General features: G+C 46.0%; 2 protein-coding genes across 18 annotated transcripts in view; both read right to left on the bottom strand.

The window, feature by feature from the left end:
• The window catches only part of LOC135920016 (uncharacterized), a 52,581-nt gene extending 44,849 nt beyond the window's left edge, over nucleotides 1–7,732 (bottom strand). For 7 of the 17 annotated variants that reach the window (XR_011512496.1, XR_011512499.1, XR_011512501.1 and 4 more), the window contains exon 1: nucleotides 7,592–7,732. Coding sequence is in view for 3 of the 17 variants with exons in the window: in XM_070534789.1 (XP_070390890.1) it covers nucleotides 7,592–7,646 (55 nt within the window). In the remaining 14 variants the exon portion in view is untranslated. The remainder of the gene's footprint in view (nucleotides 1–7,591) is intronic. The other 10 variants (XR_011512502.1, XR_011512503.1, XR_011512495.1 and 7 more) reach the window with 3 other exon arrangements.
• LOC135910708 (uncharacterized) lies at nucleotides 349–4,548 on the bottom strand. Its single transcript, XM_070534875.1, has 2 exons — nucleotides 4,522–4,548; nucleotides 349–3,143 (listed from the first exon to the last, which is right to left on the bottom strand). Exons 1-2 carry the CDS (start codon nucleotides 4,546–4,548, stop codon nucleotides 1,959–1,961), a joined length of 1,212 nt encoding a protein of 403 aa, XP_070390976.1. The 3' UTR covers nucleotides 349–1,958.
• Nucleotides 7,733–18,819: the final 11,087 nt, after the last annotated feature.

Raw genomic sequence — 18,819 nt, 5'->3', positions numbered from 1 at the left:
TGACAGAGATGAAGACTTCCTTGCTCGAAACATTCCTCGGTTGGAGGCGTTTTATTATTCGTACTACATTAAGCAGCTCCTGCGTTAGACCAGATTCCTGCTTGCAGGAAGTAAGTTTGCTCTTAAAGGTACATACAGCTGCTCAGCACATGAAATCAGATAACCCTGCTTATAGAATGATTCCCTATCATAGTGGCTAAAACAAGCCATGTTTCTCTCATTAAATTTGGAAATTTACTTTTTTAACCTATCATTAAAGTCGCGAAAAATGACCTTTCGCGCACCACATGGCACACACATGAAGCTGCATAAGAGCTCTGCCACGTGACCTTCTAGACCTTCTACTAGTGTACGCGGTTACTGGTCTTTTTATTAGTACTGAAATGCAGTATACTTCCTATTACGTGTTTTTCCTGACTTACAGTGTGCAGATTTACTGATTACAGTGTGCAGAGTTGGCCCACTTGTGGCATAGTTGATGTCATATTGTATCTCATAGGGGGGACCACAGAACTTGGGTTACTTGCATGCAAATTCGCGTGTGTACAAAAGCATCTATGTGTACCATTATGCATGCCTTTTTTACCTTGTAGTACTCACAGATTAAAGTGCCTGTGGTTTTCAGGCAGGTAAAGCACAAATAAAAAACAGACAGCGGAAAGAATGACAAAATACATTGTTATTGCCATACATGCCTTACCAAAACGTGTTACTGTCTCGACCTTCCACTGTACCAGCTAGCTTGGATACAGACCCTAGGTCTGTGTAATATAAAGGCTGATTTGTAAATTATGCTGCACTTATTAACAGCTCAATTACCTACAGTATGTTAGTATCAAGGTTTCACTTCCAGTGAGTGACAAAGTGTTTTTCGATTTCTGTGCCAATTTAAAATTATAATAGCTACTTAAAACATGTACAGCATCCTTGTTTCTATCAATATAAATCATCGTCTTTTCCTTTGCACCATTTCATGACACATTTTTTGCACTTGTTGGCCCTTTAAGGAAGTTGCTAGAGTGTTAAACACTGTTGAGCTACCTGATGGCAAAAGCTGGTTTTAGTCTGAAATCTTCCTCTGAAATTGCCTGGCTTTCAGGAACTTGCAAGTGAACAGCAATGCTTTATTACCACCAATTTCTTTGCTTATTGTCGCTTTATAACTGCAACATGAAAGACTGCATCAAAAAGATCCCGAACGTCTGCCATGGCTTTTACATGTCCATTCTGTCACTGAAGGAGTTGCAGTGATTCTTTCAGTTGTATCTGTAAGCTTGCACTGTATTTCCTTATTGAGAGCCTCTGGTGTTGCACAGTTGAGGCTAGTTCACAGTTGCAGTGTTTAAGCCATTTTTGATGCCTGTAGTGAATGTAGCCTTGAGGCACTGTCGACCTGATCACGTCTCCTTTAATTTTAATTGATGTCTCCCATGTTTTTGTGTGTGTTTGTATGGTGGTTGAGAGCCACACCATAGCTTCTTAGATATGTTTGCAAATTTCTTCAGCCTAGTGCTGTCCCCTTGCTTTACAATTTCTCATCCAAGTTTATAATTTCAGAGTCGCAGATAAAGCTGCTAGCTTTCCTGGTGACCTGGGCACTACTATGTTAGCTGGCTAAAATATCACTGCTATGAGCAGTTTCTTCAGTGTCATACTGCGCTTAATGTTCTAAAAATAAAGCATAGTAATTTATTTCTGTATGGTGCTTGCCTGCAAAACAGCAGTATTGTGTTTGCAAGCTAGGCACATAAGTCTACACATGTTTACACGAATGGATTGGTCCGCTTTTTATTATTGCCAAAAATGATGAAAAACATACATGACCGGAATATTTTTCAAAATCTCTGTGGGGAAGTTGGCCTTTAAATATTACAATTTTGTAAAAGGTGGTAGCAGTGCTTATGCCAAAAATATGTTTGATACTCTGTGCTTGTGTATCACAGTGAAAATAAAGCACCTTACTTTGTGTTGAATTGAATTATTGGACTTTGCAGATTTGCCAAAATGCAGCACATATGAAAAATTTCACTCATGGCAGGAATCAAACTGACAGGAATACGGTGCTCCAAAATTCCATGAGTTTTTATGCGCTGTATCACTCTCTCTACATGCACGCGCACTTGAGCAACATTGTATGTTTCTTGCAGTTCTGCAGGTGAGAAAGGCTGGTTGCCAGTTGAGAATGGTGGCATAATCAGTACGGCACTTTTACCTGCTACACCTGCTAGTATTCCAGGAAAACCCTTATCAGCAAGAATAACATCATGCTGACCAATTATTTCAAGGAATCCTGATTCCAGCACGATTTGTGTGTCTGAGCAACGCCCACCATAGGATTTGGACTTGAATACAATAAGGCCAGAGGGGGCAATCGCAACTAAAAATTTCAATGTAAAGCCACTTTTGTACGTGGAGTAGAGGACATGTTGTTGCCTCACCTCTGATGGTGTTTCTGTGCGCACTTCAGTGCAATCGACAATGAGTGTGCAGTCAGGATAGTTGACCTTAAAACACTCTGGACGTGTATCCCGTATCACTTGCATATGTGGCTTATATATCCACTTTCTTGTAGCACCCGCAAGCGTACCCAGAACTGCATGAAACGTTCGTGCTGCTGTTGTTTTATGAATGCCAAAAATTACTGCAATTGCACTAAAAGGCACTCCGTGCTTCATTTTGAATAGAAATATTAAAAGTTTGTTCGGAAGGCTGACATCAGTACCCTTATCTCTCGTGTGAGGCAGGAGACTTAACAGGAGCGAGAAAACATTGTCTGAAACGCCACAGAGATCTCTCACTGCACCGGGTGTTAAGGAAACTGTGTCGAATCCCCCAAAAAAGCAAACCCTAGAGTCTGGTCCTGCAGCACGGTGCGATAGGCATGGCAAATTTCCTGCTGGTGTTATGAAGCATGGTGTGGCTGATTCTTCTTTCTGGCACACCTTTTGCACTGTAAGGTCTAATGCCTCAATGTGCTCCTCTTCAAGATTGCATTCAACCTGAAAGTCGCAAATGAGAGAGAATATGAATCGAGCTCCAGCAAACGGTGAACGTACCAGCTCCAGGCTACTGTGTCCATTTGGCGGTTCAAGGCATGACTGCTGCTGATACAAGCCTCCAGCCAAACTGTGAATGTCATTGTCCTGTATAAATGGAAAAAGTCAATTAACTGCTGCTGATTGGAGCCTCCAACCAAACTGTGAGTGTCCTTGTCCTGTGTAAACGGAAAAAATAAATTTTTCTATGATTTCTGAACCAAAATGCAACATTGTTTTCCACTTGCCCTCCTTTCACTTTGTTGTGATGGCTCCTGGCAATTCGTAGGTGATTTCGCACGTGCTCGAGCTCGCTCTGCCCATCTGGTAAGAAAAAAAAAACATAGAATCGGTGCACTTGTATGTACGGTTTTTAAAGACATCCCCCACTGCATCAACGCGACATTAATGTGATAGGTTGATGAAGAAAACATTTAAGATTAGTCGAAAGGCGACTCTTGGACTTTGAAAGCTAACTAACAGCTCGTCAGCCGCTACAGTCTTTGTATCCTTGAAACCAATAAACTATAAAATGGAGTTAGGTGTCGCGATAGCACGGAAACAAAACCGTCGGCTGCGTACAATTAAGCGACTGGGGTATGCGAACGTACCAAGCAGCGGTGGTGTATTGAGATGTCGAAGCGTACATGGAGGCTTTTACTATAAATCGAAAGTTTGCATCGTTTCTACTGCAATGCAGAAATAGCCCAAGAAATAATGAAGGCGGCCGCGATCGTTCGTGGCCAGGGCGACGTCCGATCGTCCGCGTTATCAACGGGATCAGCCGGCCTTGAACGGTGGATGACGAGTGGCATAAAACGAACAGTTTGGCCTTTATGGTTGTCAAACACCTGCTCACTGGCACAGTAGCCGAACACAGCGCAAATTTCCAACCGCCTGACGGGCCCTTACGCGCGCGTCGTGCAAGTTCCGCTCCTCTCGGCAACAAGTTGACGGTGCGGCTTTCTCGAGGCGCGATCGCTCGATGCCTAATTTAACACAACCCACAACGATGACACGTAGTTTTGCTTTAAAAAACCTCACCGGTGGTAACGCTCTGTTGGTGCCGAAGGGTCGCATGGAACCGTGCAGCGGTATGCTGAAGGAAAAATTGTTGGCACGTAGGCGGGATGGTGCATGCAATTACTCTTTGCATTGCCGAAGAAGTGCCGGCTGCATATTCTGGTGTTCGCATTCGGCTGCCACGGCTTGCCGTCAGGCCTGTCGAACAAATTAAGCATATAAGTTCAAGCGTAGTCCCACCTGTTTAAGTGTCACGCTTTAAAATTCAACACACTCACCCAGCACGTCGAACAGCTTGTATCCAACGTTGCCGCCGCTCTAACTCGTACGGCTTTGAAGGGAATGTGTAAAAAGACACGCTGATATCATAGCCTTCTTGGTTGCGGCACTTAAAAACACAGCAATACCGCCGGCCTCGAAGTTCCTTTTTCCGCGTTTCACCTATGGTTTCACTTTCACGCACCGCGGTGTCGTTGACGTTTGCTGCCATTTCTATTTGTTTGTATTACTGAAAACTTCCGGCCGCGTCCAAGAGGGCGGCGCTGCATGTTCGTCGAAACTCCAGCGCTGGTTCCCCATACATCTCGTGACAACGCTCTCTCCGTTCTGCCCATTTCGTCTTCCATCGGAAGTGTCTGTGTTTTTTGCGCCACTGCCGGTCACGCTCAGGCATGTCGGATACGGACGAGGAGCTACTGGTGACTGTGAACACTGTAATACTTGTTTTGTCTTTACTTGTGTGACGCCGACGTGCCAGAAAGCGGACCAGAAAGTTTTGGGTGCGGTACAGGGACACTGAGGGCCAGGCGCACACTCTGCTTCCCCGCCTTCACCAATTGCTCACCTGTCATGTCAAACTGCTGTCCATAATGTGCCAGCGGTTGGCGCGCAGCTCCTTCTCCGACGCTCGATTTATCATAGAGGCACGCATATCCGTGAACGGTTTCCAAAAACGCCTTCATTTCGAGGCGAATTCTTCGTCGACGCCTCAGTGGCGGTGTGGTAAGGCCTAACAAAAACAGCCCCCTTGACTGGAAATGGCCTCTGAGATTTTACGGCGAGCGTGTCACTGTTCACTCTTAGAGCCCATAGATTACGATTCTTTGCTTATGCGACAGGTGGCACCACAACAGCGCGGCTCGTAAAGCCCCTTGATAATTTGAAAGTAGCGACACTCTTCTCCTCACGGCGCTTTCCTCCTCGATTCTCCTCGCCCGCCGGCTGCGCACTGCGCGCTATTCCACCTGGGCTCCCGCGGACGGGCCGCAGGATTCTATGGAGGTGTGTTACTTTGGGCAGGTTGCGCGCCCCAGTGGGGTTGAAAATTTTGATAAATGCTAATAACAGCATCGATAATGCTGGAGGCAACGTTTATGAGGACGTTGGTTTTTTCTTGAAGCCGTATGAACGGGGTATACAGATTTAAAGGGAGCTTTGAGGCGAGTTCTATGCTCCAGACAATTTTTCTGCCACATGATCAGATGCTTTACTTCTTGCGTCTGGCCTAGTATTGCTTGTAACGCATCCCTTTGTGTGTGGCTTATTAAGCGAAAGCCTTAGACCTCTGTTTCAAGGTCCCGTTGGGAAGGAAGGAAGGCCGGAAGCGAACCAAAGCATATGCAGCCACGTATAAGATATGATTAATGATTACCAAATTAATGATTGATTAGTGATTGGATTGTTGTTCATGCACCCTAATCCACCCCAATCGGTCTTAATACCCTTTCATCAGCACTTCACCTTAATCCACCATAATCCGCCTTAATCCTCCTCCACGCACGTTAATCTTTATTCATGCATCTTAATGCTTCGTAATGCACTCTGATCGACCTTAATCATCTTTAATACACTCTAATCAACCTTAATCCTCCCTAATCCACCTTATATCAACCACTAATGATTCATTAATTAACTTGGGTATGCATTCTCTTATGCAGGGGTGGACATGCTTTGGGTCCCCTCTGGCCTTCCTTGGGTCACGTGATACCTCCAGTTTACAACGCGACCTTGAGACATAAAGATCTAAAGGCTTTCGCGTTAAAACTTAAAAAAAAGCTCAATTTTGACTAGTTAACGCTGATCACCTACAATACTACGGCAATACTTGCAACTAATTTTTTCAGGTCGCAAAGCAGAATCATGTATTCAAAGCAGAATATGTATTCTTTTGATGTTGCTGAATATGCTTCCATTGTGACCACCTGTATTTTAACCCCCCTACGATAATGCCGTACAGGCGATGTAGGTATACCGAATAAATAAATAAACAGTTAGCGACGTGCGAAGTGATGGAGCCGCCCCAGAATATGAAGCATACTGAGGACAACCGCAACAAAAACGCTGGTGAGCAGGCCGGAAGAATGAAAAAAAAATGCAGCCTTACGGGATGTTTTGCTACAAGCTATAAGAAAGACTCCTCAGCTCGCAAACAACGCTGTTCTTTGTCAGAACATAGTTGCTTCGGCCAATGTCATGCAGCCACTGCTTCCTAGCAAGCCGTTACGCTTTCGTTGTGGTATCATAAACACGGCATAACCATATTCAGGCTTCTTGCTGCAGTTAAATGCGCAACAGCCCGGCATAGCGCTAGCACATAGACCAGAAACACTACGCACAACGTTCGCTACGCCGAGCTAAAGCGCCGAGCCAGCCGTGATCAGGAGGAAAATGGCGCGAACGAAAAAGAAAAACACAAGCAAAACTGAAGATCGGCGCATTTCCAAGGGCAGCGGCAGGGAGACCAATCATCGTGCAGAGAAACGGGTGCGAAACTCGTTGCCGCGGGGGAACGCGCAAGGGGCGAGGAGGAGGCGAGGAGGTCGCGCGGTGGCGGCAGAGTTCAAAGAGTTTCGCTACTTTCAAATTATCAAGGGACTTTAGCGGCTCGTAAAGCGGCTCGCTTCTGATTGGTGGCCGTTTTGCGTCTGCCACGAGAAATGGGTCTCGCACCCATTCGCGCGTTCGCCGCGGGTTGCTGCCGCTTTTCGTGAATCTTGCTGCGCACGACACCACCGCTCGCCGCGGGCGGTGTGTCGCGCACATTTCTGTCGCTAGTGTGGACGTTCCATTACACAGGTCATAATTCAAGCATGCACATTTGCTTCGTATGCTACGATCATATCCCCATTTCTGGTGAAGCTGTTTATTTCGCACAGTTGCATGAAAACTTCAGCGGCCTGTGATTATGTCATCCACTTTGAAACAACATCCGCATATGAATCAACCGCTCGTCGCGTTACCACTTTCGAGCACATACATCCTTAAACAATATAAGTATAGACATAGTATGCGACCTAGTTTCTTTAAAAAAACACGCTACAGCGTATAAAAAAAACGTTCATACGTTCATAAAAACACGCTACAGCGTATACGAGAGCTTTTTCTTACCCTAACAGCCTTCCTGCAAGGCAAACGACGGTCACTATATAGGGTAAACAGAGCTATGTCTGATGCCTGTACGCGTTGTTACAGCGAGCCGCTTTGGCTGACGTTTTGGGTACCTCGATTTTAATTTCAAGTGACCAGCTGCTTACCTGTTGTCTGGAATGAAACCGCGAAAACGTGGCGGAAGTTTGCGGCCTTCTTCATGTTTTGAAATTTTTTTAGAGCCCGACAAACAAAAAGGACGAGAAGAGCGTCCGCTTCTTCTTGTGTCCAAACATTGGCTCATGCCCACTACCAAGGAAATGCCAAGAGATAGACGGTTTCACGTCTTTTTATTAGGATTGCAGGAATGGAAGTGCTGCGCCAACTACGCCAAAAAACTAATTTCGAATGAAGTTGGAAAATTTAGCGGGATCTTCGTGTTCTTTGGCAAGGGCACAGCCATAACATACGTTCGCTAGCTCTAGGGGCGGCAATTCAAGCCTAAACAATCCATTTCAGCGTCGGCTTCCTTGAGGTGTGGGTGTGTTTGGTGGTATAACTGTAACTAGGCCACAAGAAAATGAAAACCGTTTCGTGCTGAAAAATATATTACGAATATTTTATAAATGTGCTACTCGTTTGCGTATAAGCGGGCCAGCTAAATATGATTTGAACTTGCGCTCATTTGAAGCGGAAGTCGGGAAAGAAAGTCGCTCCGTGTGAATAAGGCCGTTCAGCCGGCTGTGCGCGTAGCTCATCAGTTTCGTTATACATTTTAGCACACGACTTCATGCCTTATTGGTACATTTCCTTCGATTCGTGTGCCCTGCCCGCGAAGTTCTAAATCTATTTCATACGTGCACCACGCTCGGTTACCAGGATGATATAGTGCGGCAGGTTGACAAACGAATTTCTCGCTTTCATGAAACTTCTTGCTCACAAATATTCAATGGCAATCGCAATCTTCGCTCAAATTTGCGCTCAGGTTACACTATTTTCTGCCCGGCCATGCCGCACAAAATAAGGCTCTCGCCGCCGCTGAACGCAAGCCACGGTTTCCATGGTTCATATTTAGTCAACCATAGCAACCAAATTGTAGTCGTAATTGACCCGCCGTGGTTGCTTAGTGGCTTTGGTATTGCACTGCTCAGCATGAAGTCGTGGTATCAGATTCTGGCCATGGCGGCCGCATTTCATAGGGGGCGAAATGCACTCGTTTACTTTGATTTTGTTGTATGTTTAAGAACCCCAGGTAGAACAAATTAATCTTCCGTCCTCTACTACCGCGTGCCCCCCCAGGGGCGTCTGCGAAAGCAGGCGTTTGGTTTGTTGCGACACCACGTACCCGAGCACACGAGGGTTGGACCCTCCCGCGTGTAGCCGTGCGCGGCTTAGCCGTGTCCGGGGAAAAGGGGATCCTGGGGGTTGAGCCAATGCCGGGTGTTTGGACCTTTACGGCCCCTCGGCGGCGGCAACAGACCCCTTTGGCCTCGGCTTCACGTAGACGGCACCCCCGGACTGACCCACCCGGGGGAAATCGGCAGTCGCCTCTTCCTATCTCTTCCTCTCGAATCTTATTTATCTCTTACTTTTTCACCTTCCCTGTCTTCTCCTCTCTTCCATTTACTTCATTCTCCTCGGCGGCAAGGGTTAACCTTGTGTGGGATAGCCAACCTTGGTTATAACAGATTTGGTTATAGTAGTGTCGTACAGCTCGCGCATGCAGGCCGTCTTTTTACGGTCCTGCAGCGTCCCCTTGTTGGGCTCCATCGTGGGTGGCTGGCGGCGCTGCCGAATTTTCACACATATCTATGGCAAGTACTTTTCCAACACTTCCTGATCGCCCTCACAAACGAGGGCTCACCGAAGAAGTTTTCAAGTTTTTTGGCCGAAATAATGACAATTTTCCAAGATTTCATGTTGTACGTTCAGAGAAAAAAGAAAAAGCAGCGATAATGATCTCACCTTTTCTTGTTGCAAAGACACTTAGTGAAGCTTTTGGCCCAGGTTAGAAAGTCTCTAATTTGGCAAGTGGCGACCTCCTGTTAGAACTGCGTGATAAGACTCAGTACGAGAAACTCTCTAATCTAGTACCCTTTGGGAATCTTCCATTGACGGTCACACCGCACCGCACAATGAACACCATCCGCGGAGTCGTTTCCGATGCCGATCTCATGGAACTGACTGAAGCCGAACTACTGGAGGGCTGGAGCGATCAGAATGTGACCAATGTCAAGAGAATAAAGATCAGGCGCAATGGCAAGGAGATTGAGACAAAGCACTTAATTCTAACTTTTGCATCATGTATGCTAACTGAGACCATTGAGGCTGGCTACATAAAGATCCGAGTCAGTCCGTACATCCCCAATCCTCTCCGATGCTTTAAGTGTCAAAGATTTCGCCACAGTTCACAAAACTGCCGAGGCCGCCAGACTTGCGCAAAATGTAGTGCCCAAGAACACCCATCTGACAATTGCGAGAATGCTCCACACTGCGTGAACTGTGATGGGGAACACGCCGCGTACTCGCGGTCCTGTCCATCATGGAAAAAAGAAAAAGAAATAGTTACAATCAAAGTTAAGGAAAATATATCGTTCAAGGAGGCACGCAGGCGGGTAGCATACCTGCCAAAGAAAAGGTTTGCCGAAGTGGCGCGTCAGGGGGCAGCGACACAACAGCCTCCGGCGGCTGTCCGACCCACACGCAGTGAGTCGGCAGTTACGCCATCTGCGCCCACGGTGGTTGCAGCTTGTGCTGCTCCGCCAACCGAGCAGAAGGGACCATCGACCCCGAAGGCGGGCGCAGCCGAGGCTGCCCCAACCTCCCCGGCCCCTTCCAGCGCTGGCAACAGTCGGCGCAGCCAAATCCCTCAGGGAGCCCCACCGACCTCCGGGGTGGTGGGCGCAGGGGTCTTGCCCTCCAAGGCGGGACTCCCTCTGAAAACTTCTCGCTCGCAAGAGCACGTGTCCGGAGCCTCACTAGAGGCAATGGACACAACACCTATCCTCAAGGCGCACCAAGCGCCTAAGGAGCGGCGAGGCTCCCTCGAACGCTCCAGAAAGGGCAAAACTCCTGTTACAGGGCCTCGAAAGGGCTCTGTAATTTAATCTCTGTAATTTTCATAATCACTACTTCTGTTTCTGTACACACAGCTCCTATTGACCTCCAATATGGATACACAAATAATTCAATGGAAGATCAGAGGTCTTCTTAGGAACCTTGATGATGTGGAAGAGCTTATCCAAATACACAATCCAACAGTGCTGTGTCTACAAGAAACACACCTAAAACCACAACATACAAACTTTCTCCGACCGTATGTCACGTTTCGCAAAGATCGCGATGACGCTGTCCTATCATCAGGCGGTGTTGCCATATTGATTCATAAAAGTATTTCCTCTCAGCGTTTACAGCTACAAACGCCTCTTGAAGCAGTGGCGGTTCGAGCTGTTCTTCTAAATAAACTCGTAACTATTTGCTCCCTTTACGTACTCCCACACGACAAATAAACGAAACATGAATTCCAATCCTTTATAGACCAATTGCCAGAACCCTATGTTGTTCTTGGCGATTTAAATGCGCACAGCTCCCTGTGGGGTGACTCTCGTATAGATGCGCGAGGTCGTCTTGTTGAACAGTTCCTTTTTCTTCTGGTGCGTGCCTCCTGAATAAGAAGAAACCCACATATTACTGTCTTGCAAACAATACCTTTTCTTTCATTGATCTGAGCATAGTTTCCCCATCCATACTGCCTGAACTCGAATGGGAAGTTTCGAATAATCCTTACGGAAGCGACCATTTCCCCATACTATTAAGAACACTTAAAGACGACGAATATCCACCACAGACTCCTAAGTGGAAGATTGAGACAGCAGACTCGGAGAAATTCCGAAACTTAACTAGTATATCATGGGATGACATGTCCTGGTTAGGAATTGATGCTGCCGTGGAATATTTCACAGCCTTCACAATAGATGCCGCAACTAAATGTATATCACAAGTAAATGGATTAGCATGCAAACGGCGTGTCCCGTGGTGGAACGACGATTGCAGGATCGCTCGTAAGAAACAAAACAAAGCGTGGGGGTTGTTACGCGCCTCTCCCACTGCGGAGAATCTTATAAATTTTAAAAAAGTAAATCCCACAGCAGGCGAACCCGCCGACAGGTCAGAAGAGACTGCTGGCAGAAGTTTTTATCTGGTATCAACTCCTATACAGATGAGGCCAATGTCTGGAACAGGGTTAATAGGATAAAAGGGCGACAAACATACTCACTTCCTTTGGTGAACACACAAGGTGAAACACTGAAAGATCAGGCAGACTCACTTGTAGAACACTTTGAGAGCGTGTCGAGTTCAAACCATTATTCTAAATCCTTTTTGAAATACAAAGAAATAGAAGAATGTAAGCCAATATTACGAAAATCCAGACAGAATGAACCTTATAACCGGCCTTTCAGTATTGCTGAGTTGAGAGCTGCCTTGACCACATGCAAAAGCTCTGCACCGGGACCTGATAGAGTCATGTACGAAATGATCAGAAACTTACACAGTGACACGAAACTTACACTACTCACGCTTTTCAACGCTATTTGGGCTACGGGTTACCTCCCATCCACATGGAAAGAAGCGATTGTGGTCCCTGTTCTTGAGCAGGGTAAAGACCCTTCCTTGGCGGCAAGTTACCGTCCGATAGCTCTTACAAATTGTCTTTGTAAGCTTTTTGAAAAAATAGTTAACTACAGACTTGTACATTTCCTTGAACTCAACAATATCCTCGATCCCTTTCAGTGTGGCTTCAGAGTAGGGCAGTCCACAACCGATCACCTTGTGCGCATTGAGGGAAACATTCGTGACGCCTTTCTACATAAACAAAATTTCCTATCCGTATTCCTCGATATGGAGAAGGCGTACGACACTACGTGGCTCTATGCAATCTTAAGAGACTTGTCGGGAATTGGCATCCGTGGCAATATACTCGTCCTAATAGAAAGCTATTTGTCCAACCGTACATTCCGCGTGAAAGTCGGCAATGTATTGTCGTGACCTTTTATACAGGAAACTGGTGTACCTCAAGGAGGTGTACTTAGCTGCACGCTCTTCATCGTGAAAATGAACACCCTTCGTGCTTCATTACCGCCAGCCATTTTTTATTCTGTTTACGTGGACGACATACAGATAGGTTTCAAATCCTGCAACCATACTGTATGTGAGAGGCAAGTTCAACAGGGTTTGAACAATGTGTCCAAATGGGCAGAAGAAAACGGATTTAAAATAAACCCCAATAAAAGTTCTTGTGTGCTTTTCACGAGAAAGAGAGGGCTCATTGCAGAACCCAGTATCGAAATGTATTGTCAGTGAATTCCTGTGAACAAAGAACACAAGTGCCTAGGCATCATACTTGATTCGAAACTAACTTTTATTCCACACATAAAGTACCACAAGGTCAAATGCTTAAAAACAATGAACTTACTTGAAGTGTTATCCCACACAACATGGGGCAGCGACAGGAAATGTTTAATGAATCTTTACAAGGGCCTCATCCGATCACGGTTGGACTACGGTGCCATGATCTCTCATTCTGCAGCCCCGAGCGCGCTAAAGATGCTAGATCCGCTCCACCATCTAGGAATACGACTGGCCACTGGAGCTTTCAGAACAAGTCCTATTGAAAGCTTATATGCGGAATAATGAGTGGTCACTTCATCTGCAGAGAGCATACATCAGCCAAACATATTTTTTGAGAGTCCACTCTAATCCTCAGCATCCGTGTTTTAATACCATTGGCGATACGACATATGCTACACTCTTTCATAATGGTCCCTCCGTGAGACAGCCTTTCTCGCTGCGTGTGAGGTAGCTTAGGGACGAAATGCGTGTCCCAATCCTCGAGCTTCGCCCAATGCATCCAGCCAAGCTGCTACCTCCTTGGGAGTGGCAGCTGATACAATGCGATATATCCTTCATGCAACTTACAAAACATGCTCCAGAGATTCAAATCCAAATGCATTTCCGGGAACTCCAGCAAAAATACTCCTGCACGGAGTTCTACACAGACGCATCGAAGTCAAACGACGGGGTGCCTGTGCAGCCGTCGGCCCATCCTTCTCGGAAACCGATGTCCTGCATCCGGAAACTAGTATGTTTACGGCCGAGGCTTACGCACTGCTGTCGGTAGCAAAGCATATAAATAAATTGAAACTCCAGAAATCAGTTCTATATACGGACTCCCTTAGTGTTGTGAAGGTCTTGATGTCTTTCTGCAGCCACAAAAATCCGGTAAATAATGAACTCTACTCCGCACTGTGTAAAGCATATATATCTAACCAACATGTGATTATATGCTGGGTACCTGGTTATAGGGGCATTGAGGGAAACGTACTAGCGGACCAGATGGCCACATTCATTTCATTGCATGCAGTTAGTCCTACTGCTTCGGTCCCTGTCACAGACCTGAAGCCTTTCTTAAGAAGAAAACTGCGAAACCACTGGCAACGTATGTGGGACGCAGAAGTAAATAATAAACTGCGCGTAATAAAGCCACAGTTAGGTTCTTGGCACTCCGTAACAAAATTACGGCGAACAGATGTCCTATTCTGTCGCCTCAGAATAGGACACACGTTTGGCACGCATAACTTTCTACTCACTGGAAGTGATCCTCCAACCTGTGGTAGATGCGGGGAGAGGCTGACCGTACTCCACGTCCTCCTGGAGTGTCGGGCAGCCGAATCTGAATGAAGGAAACATTTTTCCCTAGCATACCGGCAGCACATCCCCCTACATCCCGTAATGCTACTCGGCCCAGAACCTTTATTTGACACCAACGCAGTCCTAAGTTTTCTGAAAGATGTTGTCTTGCATGTTTTTAGCCCCGCATGTTCGTAGCGAGTCCTCTCTTCAAAGGATGCCGCTGCGATAGCTCTTCAGTATAGCACATGCCTCTAGGCCCTTGTGTTTCAAGGGCTCTGGCGAGCCAGCAGTGCTCCAAGTAATTTTATCATCCTATATATTTTTTTTTTATTTTGCATCATTCTTCTACGATGGATTTTAATGTTCATAGTATTCGTCATTAGTCATCGCCATAATTATATAGTACATAGATTTTACGCACTTTACAGCGTCTATTTTTAGGCCACTTTACAGCCAAGTCACATCTTTCATAACACATCGTTAACACTGCCACTTGTCATGGCGCTCTTTGGCCAAACCTGGCCCTTGCGCCACAAAACAACACCCATCATCATCTACTACCACGTGCTGCATAGCAAGATCACGGTGTTGGCATGTAAAATCCAAATATTTTTGTCATATTTAAACATTAGACGAACCCGCAAACATCCGAAATTGCGTTCGCGGCAACCACGTTCACAACGCGATTTGAGCACAAAGAGTCCGAAATTTTTAATTATACATTGTTCAACGAATCATTGGCTGCAATTTCACACTGGCTTTACGGCGCCTGTGGCGTAAATGCGATTGATTGAGCTTATTCAATTCATTGGTCGATGATGTAGACCGGAAAGCCAGGGCACATTTTTATCCCTTTATTGTTTTCAAAAATATCTAGGACCTTTTTCTCAGAAAGCAAAGCGAAATACTGGAAAAACCTGCAACGAACAGAACGCCGCTTCATCTTAATTCTGCGGTATTCTACCCTCTTAATTGAAGATGGCAAAGAATTTAAAATCACCTGAACGTACTGTGCCAACTGTACCTTGATGGGAGTTGTTCACGGTGGACACTGTCGATGTATATGGTTAATTGTGCGCGAATATGTTCAATTGGCTGAATTTATAAATTGAACTAATCGACGAGATGGCAATGGAAAGGTTGTGGATGACGTTGACCAATGCCCGCTAGCAGCATTTACATGAACTGATGATTCATGAAATCTTCTTTAACAAAAAAGTAAGCCCGTGAAATCAATAAGAAAAGAAAAGACAACGGCCGTGACCGTGACAAAGATTCTGCGCACCAAAGATTCGACCAATCTTTGTGCAACCTTTGTCATATAGAGGCACTGTCAGCAGTTATTGGCGTGCATCTCCGGTCCCTATCAAACGCAAAGTAGCGCGATCTTGTAATGGTTCGCTTCTCGAAACGTTACAAGACCGTGACGCTGGTTTGAGCGTTTGTAATATGCACAGTGCAGTAGAGAAAGACTATATTTTAAGGAAGAGAAAGGAGGGTAGGTCCGCCTGGAGAGTGTGTCTCTAACCTGCTACTCCTCACTGGGGAAAGGGGTAGCGGGAATAAAAGGAAAAGTAGGTGGCAGGCGATTATGTTATGGTACAATGAGCTACTATGTACACGTTGTCCAATACGCCGATGCGCACTGCAGACACCATACACGCAAGAGTAATCCTGTTCACACAAAACGTTATCGTGTAAGGACTTTTCGCACTGTCTGCACGTCTCACAGGTTCTAGAGTGGATTGTCTAAACCAGCCTCGCGTCGAAAGTACAAGAGTGACTTTATGGCATCTTTATGGCACAATGTAATGATGATGATATTTACGTATGAGACCACTTGTATTACTGGAGCGGTGACACGTTGTCACGTAGACTTATAAACGGATTTGCGGACGTTTTCTTGTTTTTCGTTGTCGGGAAAAAGACCGCACAAGAGCAAGGTCGCTATATGCGCTGTTATCGGTCATTTATCGGCGTACTCCACAACCTTTGCATTGACACCTTATTGAATAAGTAAGCTAATAAAAGTTAGTTCATTAAAATTAAATGTAAGTTGCTTGTTCACAATAAAAAAAAACCTCATCCAGTAATAGCAAAAGCCTGTCAACGCACCGTGGGCGCTGTTCACGGAAAACCCTCGGTTATTTTTTTCTTGGCCACATTTAGTTGGCACAACCCGTGCCTCATTTAGGGATGGTATCCAAGAAATCTGCATTCCTTTGTAGCTTTACGCTACAATAAGGTCGATGAGAATTTTTCCCTGTCATGAATTTTGGTAGCCTTGCGGGCTTCTGCAGAACTGATCTGGCGTAATCTGACGGTGTTCTGTATATTAAAGTAAGGAACAAGCTTTTCCTATATGTTTCTGATTCACTACGATTATTAAGCTGCTCCAAAACATAAGTATACTCCTCCAAAACAGACAATTGCTGGTCCAAACGTGCTCCAAGGTGACAAATTTGGGGCTCCCAGCGCTGCTCCAAAACTTTCTCGGCCACTTCCGTTCCTGGGATCACAACCAAAATAATGCTTTGCCAGGTTGTCACTTCATGTCCTTCGAGGAAGAAAAGATCATATTGATAGTAAATTCATTTCATTCTTTCGTTTGATTGATTTGATCTCATGCAAAGCGGCAACCGTTGTAATGCGAAGCATATTGCCGGTTGGTGATTGCCAAAAATAGCTTCGAGTTCTGAGTAATGCTTGTTGGGGGGCTAATTGGTGCATGTTACCAGAAGAGGGTTGTAGCACCGAAAAAGACAACACAAAGCAAGCAAGACGAGACAGGCGCGTAAGGACGTTTGCGTAAGGACATTGCGCCTGTCCCGTCTCGCTTGCTTTGTGTAGTCTTTTTCGGCGCTACAACCCTCTTCTGGGAAAAGAAAGCTTCGAGTTCCGCGATATGTATGTAAAAAGTTGAATTTCGGTGCTTTACGTGCCACATCATTATTTTGGTTACAATCCCAGGCACGCAGTCGCGAGGGACTCCAGAATAATTTTCAACACATGGATTTCTTTAGTGTGCACCCAACTCACGGTACATTGGTGTTCTTGCACTTCGCCCGCACCGGAATGCAGCCGCCACGGCCAGAGTTTGATCTCGCGACCTCGTGCTTAGCAACGCAACGTAAAGGACGCTGAGGAACAACGGCGGCCAAAGTGTGACAAGAATGCGCAACATGGTAGTGCAAGGCACAGTCCCTACACGCACTGCGTCATGTACAGGGAAGTCTGCGTAAGGCGGGCAATGGTGCTTCTTAGGCGAGTATGCCTTTGTCGACAATGGCTGGTCGACGGCACGACGACGTCAGTGGAGGCGACGATTTCATAGTGGCCCGGTCAACAGAGCATCAAGAGCACGGCTACGAATAGCACCCGTGAAGTTTACAATGTCATTGTGGGGGCGAGTAAAGAAGTTGGGACTACCATATTGGGTTTAAACACCGCAACGTTTATGGAGCCCTATGCAACTTTTTTCTGCGTGACTTTCACAAATACAAGGTAACAATTTCATTTGACCTTATTTCCTTCAAAAAATAACAGCCTTCTCTCTGCGTCATTTAAAGCCGACCTCCCAGAGTGGTGGTGCCGTTTGGCTAAGGAACAAGGATGACTTCATTGCCTCGACATAGATAATACTTGTGTCGCAAGGGTGGCATTAAAATCTATTTATTATGCTCGCCCGAGAAACAATCACAAGGTGTTTCAGTTAATCTGCGACACTCCCCAATGCAGTGCGCTTGGTAAATTGGACCAACTCGGAAAGGAGAACGAGTTACCGAAGTCTTGGTGAACAAGCCGACTGCGCTAACTATGCTTCCTCAGCCTCCGCCAGGTGGTGTCATGGCCCGTGCTGTTCTTCCTCTAACAAAGGCTTTTCTTGAAAAAGCAAGATTATTGTTGTACACATGTTATTCTTGTTTACCAAAAACGTGATCTGGCTGTCTCACGCCGCCGACTTCCCTTCAAGTGGATGGCCTTCCAGGTGTTTAATTTCCCGTAGTTGCCTACCACCCGGTCGGGAGTGCGTTTTACCTATCTATTTTATAGTAGCGCAATATTATGTACCTATTTTGCAGCACCACCCACCTGCCTCCCACAGCAGCTGCTGATACGCGACTATCTTACCAAAGCTGAGGTTGCACAAAAGGAGTCCTTAGACCATCGCATATCTCTACTGGGAGCTCTTTCGATTTGAGAACCCATATGAATAACTGAGTGCCGGGTTGTGATGGAAATCTACCTATTAGAAAAACCGGTCAGTTCCAGCGAAACGGGGATTCGAGCCAAGGACATTGCTCATATGAGGCTGGCGCTGTATCATTTCACCCTCGGTCCAGATGGTGCTCGCTGGCACAAATACATTGCAGACAAAGGAGGGATCTCGATTTAGTACGCAAATTGCTGCTGGGCTAGGGGCGGTAAACACCGTGCGTGTAAGAGTGGCTGCTGCCGAAAGGGAATGAGAGTGGCAAGGTGGCCGCTTACTTGTTCCATGAATCTATGTGCCTGAATGTACAGAGCATCCGGTTATTACGCTTGGACTCCTTGTTGAAATCTCACTACCAAAAACATTCTTTCATGTAAGTGGTCCTGGCGAAACAGGAGCCCACTTCAAAGCTCCCAGTAGGAAACAAATTGCGCTAGACACTAAAACGGGAGTTGATAATTGCATTTGACCTACAGAAGACAACTGTAGTGG

The sequence above is a fragment of the Dermacentor albipictus genome, chromosome 3 (assembly GCF_038994185.2).
Source record: "Dermacentor albipictus isolate Rhodes 1998 colony chromosome 3, USDA_Dalb.pri_finalv2, whole genome shotgun sequence".
Classification (NCBI taxonomy): domain Eukaryota; kingdom Metazoa; phylum Arthropoda; class Arachnida; order Ixodida; family Ixodidae; genus Dermacentor; species Dermacentor albipictus.
The sequence above is the reverse complement of the archived record's forward strand: the minus strand, read 5'-3'. Positions and strand labels throughout refer to the sequence as shown.

What these genes read in the sequence shown, in the direction of transcription:
- LOC135910708 (XM_070534875.1), bottom strand. Translation starts at nt 4,548, where the DNA reads ATGGCAGCAAACGTCAACGACACCGCG. An exon ending in CAAACGTCAACGACACCGCG is followed by an intron (nt 3,144 to 4,521) that starts GTGCGTGAAAGT and finishes CCATTTATACAG; the next exon opens with GACAATGACATTCACAGTTT.